Below are 7,388 nucleotides of genomic sequence, written 5' to 3'. Positions count from 1 at the left end.
TTACGTTGCGAGGAGCAGATTAATTAAGGATTAATTAATGCGGCGCGTTTTCACGTTAGGAACGGATACGTGAAATTGCATGAAGAAGTTCGGTGATAGCCGCGTGCTTATCGCGTTAAGCGACCGATGTTTAGTCCGGGAATACGCGTAAACACTATTATCGTTAAGCAGCTACTTATTGGATAACGTTAAACATAAGTAAATCGAGATAACGGTATTCTAAATAAGCGATTATCATCCGTACGAACGGACGACGATTTATGGGGGACGAGAGGAACGCGAATTATCGCCAAAAGGGAGACGAAAAGCCGAAACGGGTCGGTCATTTTCGCGTAAGTCTCTTCGTGATTAGACTCGATGCGTAGACGAGTATGATTGTTAAGGGTTTGTCCAGACAAACTTGTGTGGATGCAAAAAGATATATGCATAAGAAAATTAATTGGTTCATTTATTATGCATATGCTTCAATTGGAAATAAATGTAGTTACTTTCGGTCTCAACTGTAACTTTATAATATTTTTAACCACGAATAATATGATTGGAAATATCATAAAATTGCAATCGAAACCAAAAGTAGCTGTATTTTTTTTTCTCTCAGAGAATATTCGAAAGTTCAACGATAATCCATACTAACATACGAAGTCGGCGAGTGCTCTCGTATGATTCGTTCAAACGTTGTCGCTGCCGAAAGGATTACAACATCGATTCCGAATTCCAGGACTGGACAATAAATCAGACATGCAATTGGCATAAATATTCTAAAAATTATTTTCTTACAAATATTCTAAAGAATTACCTTCTGATCTTTTTTATTATTTATTTATTAATTTTTTAAATTAATACCTGTGCGAGTATTAAAGTATTTTATGTTTTAAAATAATTCCTTTTTTACTAACGTTATTCTTTGTGCAATTTATTCTTGTAATATTTTACCTAGTAATATTTTATCTGGAGTTAAAAATATCCGACAAAGAATTCGAGTATCTCGCATCTTCTCGACCCTTTGGTTGTGCGTATTTCTTCCCCGAATTGCTCGGACGCGCGAAGAAAATGCGGGGAACTTTAAACGAAAATTAACAGAGAAAAATTTTGCCTAAATAATTAGAAAAGAAAACAAAAAGTAAAAGAGCACTCGAAGGATTTGAGCATCCGTTCGTAAGTAGTACATTCTCGTATATAGTTAATAAAGTATCGGGGCAAAGAGTATTTTTTCTAGGAATGTTAGTGGACCATGGCAGCAGGAACATTAATATCGTAAAATCGCGGCAAATTTCATAATTTATAAATTGCAGGAAAATCTAAAAAAGAAAAAAAAAAGAAAAAAAAAATACAAAACCGAAACTGTAAGTAACGAAGGAGAAAATTACGTGTACGAAAAAAAATTAAGAAAAGAAAAGAAACGTCAGTCATCGGCTAAGGGGGAAGCAGTGGAACTTGTAAGGTAGTTAAATGAATGATAGTATAAATCCAAAATTGGTGTAAACGGTGAAAAATTTTTTGGGACGTCCTAGAGAGAGGAAGAAAAATGTGAAAATGGACATGTATAGAAGTGAGTGAATAAGTAAAAAAAAAAAAAAAAAGAAAAAGAGAGAGAGTGCATGTGTAGGTTTGTTCGTATGGATGAATGTGTGTAGTGTGAGAAACGGAAAGAGAAGAACTAAAAAAAGAGAGCGAGGGTTGTGAGAATGAGGTAAAACGAGAGAAAATGGCAAAAAGTTGAGAAAGAGAGGCATTAACAGAGGTAGAAAAAACAATATGAAAACGATAATATTATAAGCAACAAGAAGTGCTTTTATGAAATACAATATTATTTATACCATCCTGATGACGTATATATATATGTATATATATTTGTGTACGCGTATATACATATATACATATATATATATGTACGTATCTATATCTATATATATTATATCTATATATGGTACGTGATAATGTAAGAAAGAGGAATGTGTATTATGTAACAACAAGGTATAGATAAGTATATTAATATATTACAAATACACATATAAGAGTATACATATAAATATACGCATATATATTAAAAATTATGACCTATTATGACTATGTTAATATTATTAATATTGTAATAATTCGTAGTATTATATTGTGACTAGTACAGCATTAAGTAATAAAGGTTGTCCTGTATGTGAATTTGAGTTTGTCATATTAATCTTGAAAAATTCATAACTCCTCAAGACACTTTTCCTTCTTTCCATTTACTACGTTTTCTATTTTTTTTTATCTTTACTTATTTTACGTTATATATTTCTTTTCATTTACGATTTCTATCAAGAGCAACGAAAAAATTTGTTTAATTATTGTGAAGCTATAAAGGTAAGTAAAAAATTTATTGATATAATTAATGCTTTGTATTAGAAATTAAATCTTTTTTAATCACGATCAATAATAATTCAACAGTATAATTACTTTTTTAAGTCAATAAAATAAATTTGTAATACCATATTTGTGATACATGCCTTTCAGCTATTTTCACCGTATACATTAAATATGTGCAGTTTATCATTTTATAAATTTTTTATTTTGTTTTATCTTTCTTTGTTAACTAATCTCATAGATAAGATCATTAGCAATACGAAGAGTAATAAAACTTTACGGGAAGAGTAACAAGGATGCTTTATCAAATCTCTCATTGTGCAAAAACTCAAGAAACGAGTTTCATAGTCGATACGATTACGTAATCTTGCATAGCGTCATGCAATCTTACGTCATTTTCACGTTTACATTGCGAGTAAAACGGCACGTGCAGAGGACCTTCTCGCAGTAAGCTGTGACTCGCTCATCTGTGATGATCAATGTCGCGCTTGGGAATTAGCAATTTAAAAACGATAAACGAAAGTCTATGATAGTGACCAATAAAGGAATACACAATGACAGAGAACGGATCACTTATTCCTAACCGGTCTCCGGAAGGTACGTAAAATTTTAAAGAAAAATTCTCTTGTTGCGTCAAAAAATTATATAGACAAAATTATAAAACAGACACGCCACGTTAAATCTACCTAGAGATATAAAAAAAAGTATTTAACTATCAAGACAGACAGTTGCTTAATTTTGATTATTCTTCCTGAATTGTAGTAAAAAAAAAAAAAAATTAATATTGAAAGTGTTTTGATACATGCAATAAAAGAGTATCATAATACAATAGGTTTTAATATTAAATATAATTCTTCAGTCGTTTTAAAGAGCTCTTTATGAAAATGAGTTTTTTTTATGCGTATTTTATTGTGCGTAGTAGAGTCGTTAAGTGTTTGCTAGATGTTTTATAAGTTTTCTTTCAATACTTGTCATTTATTACATACATATATTTTAATTTTTATTAAATGAATGCGTAATAAAAACCTACTGTGTCATATTATATAATTTGTGTTAGAAAATTATCCGGACGTGGAATTATAGCTGAACATATAATTTATAACTTGATTGATTTCGTAATGGTCTGGCCGCAAATTATGAACATCCGTAGCGAAGATTTTAATTTGCACTTGGCTTTTATAAACATCACGTCAAATATCCTTGAAAAATGGTGCTTTCCGTCAAATACTATTACAATTTTTTATTTTTTTTATTTTTACTTGAAAGTTAATATTTCTTTTACAGCTTTTAAGCTTGTAATGGCACTGTGAGAATAACAAAGTGCAATTAATAAGAATACAGTTAAATAGCGTATTAAGAATATTGTAAACATTTTTCATAACTTGAAAGATTAACTCCTATGTTTTGCTAAGGCACGTTATGTGATTATCAATGCTTACATTGAAAAATTTCAGCTTGTACCATGATTGACGCTTCTGCTGCTTTATCGTTCCGCGAATAAGGTCAATTTCATTTAAATGTTGCGACCATGAAATAATCTGTGAGATGAATTATGTGTGACGAGTGATAATTCTAGTGCAGTTTTAATATTTTATATTATATCTTCCAGCTGTTAAATGGATATTAATTATATTTAAAAAATAAGACAATTTTATTTTATAAAATTAAAAATAATTCTGATATTTTTCTGAATTCAATAATTTATCTTTAAGCGACTTTTAAATATTATCTCAATGTTTCTTAAATATTGTTTTAATACTTTTTGATATTATTTTAATATACTTAATTTTCAGAAACGATAAAACAGTTTCAAACTTATTTAAGAAAGTACGAAAATGATGACAAGCTGATCATCCATGAGGCTGTGGACAAGCCTGGATCGAAACTCGGTGATAACTACACGTCGTTAATGATTAGAACGAAAGTCGTCGGTACACGAGGAGACGGAAGTCGTTAGTCACGTTACTTCTATTTTTAGCTATGGCTTACATTATAACAAGGACAAACAAAATTTATCGATAAATTCAGTAATTTTGATTCAGCGAAAGAACAAAAGTTTTGATTTATGAAATTATATAATCGCATTAACGCTACTTTACTCTTTATTTTTATTTATTCAGAATAAAAACGTTATACTTTAATTAAAAATTATGGCAAAATTTAATTATTTGCTTTGTATATATGTATAATGATTTGCTTAGTGTGAGTGTAAAAATCTAAATTTCTTAAATTTCTTTTATATGTTTCTGTGCAGCGTACTCCAAAACTTTCATGACCAAAATAATTCAACCAAATAAGAATATATCCTCAATTATAAATCTCTCCGAGTTATTTCATATAGAAAAACATGCTTATACAAAAGTACTGCCTGTCTTTGGACCTTTTGGCCCTTCGTGCATATACGCCGATGAAAATACTATTATAATGGAAGATTTAGCGGAAAAAGGATACGTTAACTGCGAAAGACGCAATTACCTGGACTTAGATCATACTGTGTTTGCCTTAAAAGTACGTTTCGACTAATGCCATTCTGGAACATGCGTCGTTTATCTTATCTCGCTACTTCGCGATATTGTCATTTAGCGATATAGAGATACGATGTTAAAGTGTTCATGATATCAAAAGCATAATGAATAAGAAAAGTAATGTTAATCAGAATGATATATCATACTAATCAATATAATTTAAATTTTAAAATTATTATAAGTGTAACATATATTTCTATTGTTGTCGAGTAACATTTAATTTCCAATTTTTATTTAAATTAATTTAATTTATGATTTTTTTTAATGTCAATGCGTAAAAATTATATTTGTTTTTAGAGGTTCTTGTCGATGTTGCGGCAGCAAAAATGAGACAAACTGTTAGGTTTTGAAAGTCTTATCGTAGCTATTATCGTAATTGCTGTTCAGTTATTTTGTTGGAAAAAAATTGCATAATTTCTTTGCAAGTAATGTTGCCTTTTGTGGTTTCTGTCAAAACTACATCAATCATGTAGTTAAAATGTAGTTAAAATGGCTATAAATTTTAACTATTTTATTAGCAGTCTCTGTACTTGCACAGCTAATATTAAAAAAAAAAAAAATAGTTGCTGTCAATCGGCAAATGCAAATAAAACAGAACGCAACATTCTCTATATTTTTGCTGTCGCTGCTAATACAACTAGACCGTGTTCCTCGGGATATTTTATTTTAATATATTTAATATGTAGTATATATTTCTTAAACTTTCTGCAGAAACTTGCCAAGTTCCACGCGGTAGGCCTGGGTATAAAGTTTAACAATCCGAAGCAGTTCGACACGCTAACAAGCGACATAAAAGAGATGATATACAGAGACGATTCGAAGACGGCGGTGATGAGGTCGTGCACCGAGAGCTACATGAAGTCCATTATACAATACTTAGACATTATAGAGCCGCGGACAGAGGCAGTGGAAACAATCAAGGATTATATTGTTACCAATACGGAAAAAATGTACGACATGCTACGTCCACTATTCGTCTCGCCGAAGCGAAGATACGAAACGATCTGCCATGGCGATCCATGGACTAACAACCTACTCTTTTTGCATAACAACGACGGCAAAATAATCGACCTAAAGCTAGTGGACTATCAGATTCTCAGATACACTTCTGTCACCACGGACTTTCTTTACTTCATGTACAGCAGCGTGCGGTCGTCTTTGATCGAGCGGAGTTTCGAGAGCCTCGTTAAGATCTATCACAACGAACTACTTAACGAGCTACGCCGATTACACGTCCACGAGAAGATTCTGGCGGAATTCGGAGCCGAGTGGCTGGAGGCCGAGTTTAAAATTTACTCACTTTACGGATTGATCATCGGTTGCGCTTTCATCAATCCGATTCTGGCAGAAGAGGATGAACTCAAGAAATTTCAAACAATTAATTTCATGGAAGACAACTTGGCATACGAAAACTATTTGAGCTCGATAATGAACCAGAAGAAGTGCGAACGTGTCAAGACCATCGTGTTACACTTTTATAAAAGATTTCATCAGGGAATTATTGATGACGATATAGAACCGATTCCAGTTACGGATTAATATTGGAGTTGTCTGTAATTGTAATTTTTATTAATTAATATTGCTATCTCGCGAACAAAAGTATATATTTTGATAATTAAAGGAAAAAAAAAGTTTTGATAAACTTTGTATAACATTATAGATAATGCTGTGTGTATGTACAAAGATAAAAATAATTTTTATATAACTGTGGAATATTTTAAAGCTTGTATCATTCTTATAATAAAAATAAATTCTTATAATTATTAAAATTTTTTTTTTTTATAATCCTCGAATTAATCTTCAAATACGATAAATAATTAAATATATAATAAGCTGTAATTACTTCTAAGCCATGTTACGCAAAATTTACTGGGCGTTATGAAGCTTTCGGAGACGTGTTACACGCGAATGAAGATAATTTTGGAAGCTGTACGCGTCGAGAGGACACAAAGGTAAGTGGGATAATTTACATTGACTGTAAGTTGCACAAACCATTTCTTAACAAAGACGTTAGGTAACGACGGTTCTAAACGGTGATTTGTGCAAACATCGTCTTTCTCACAACACAATTTCGTCGTCGAACTCGTGCCGAAATCCATCCCCAACGCCCATCTATTTCATCGCTGCGGTATTATTCCATTATTCCAAAGCGATATTCCGCCGTGATTATTGTTACCGACAAGACCGCATTACAGACATCCCGGAGTGACGCAATCCCCCGATCTTTACCCGCCTCATTATTTTATATTATGCGAGTGGGGCATAAAAGTTAGTCGTACTTATTTCAGCGAAATTCGCGAAGAGGTCAGAAAGTGGATTTGCTCACGGTCACTTTTATCGAAACTGTTATCATTTGTGCGCAGAAATTGCAAAAATATTTTAAATATCCTATCCAACAATAATCCAACAATATCCTATCCAACAATAATAAATTAATTCCACCCTCGTCCTGCATATAGGTGATTAGTACGTCTATACGTTAATCATTTGGTTACAATTTCAACCATGGTTCTTAAAACTACA

General features: G+C 31.6%; 1 protein-coding gene across 1 annotated transcript; it reads left to right on the top strand.

Annotated features, from left to right (window-relative positions):
- Positions 1–2,483: 2,483 nt before the first annotated feature.
- LOC139101790 (uncharacterized) lies at positions 2,484–6,634 on the top strand. The gene is made up of 4 exons (XM_070655204.1): positions 2,484–2,937; positions 4,134–4,292; positions 4,595–4,848; positions 5,577–6,634. Exons 1-4 carry the CDS (start codon positions 2,895–2,897, stop codon positions 6,402–6,404), a joined length of 1,284 nt encoding a protein of 427 aa, XP_070511305.1. The 5' UTR covers positions 2,484–2,894; the 3' UTR covers positions 6,405–6,634.
- Positions 6,635–7,388: the final 754 nt, after the last annotated feature.

The sequence above is a fragment of the Cardiocondyla obscurior genome, linkage group LG04 (genome assembly GCF_019399895.1).
Source record: "Cardiocondyla obscurior isolate alpha-2009 linkage group LG04, Cobs3.1, whole genome shotgun sequence".
Lineage (NCBI taxonomy): Eukaryota > Metazoa > Arthropoda > Insecta > Hymenoptera > Formicidae > Cardiocondyla > Cardiocondyla obscurior.
The sequence above is the reverse complement of the archived record's forward strand: the minus strand, read 5'-3'. Positions and strand labels throughout refer to the sequence as shown.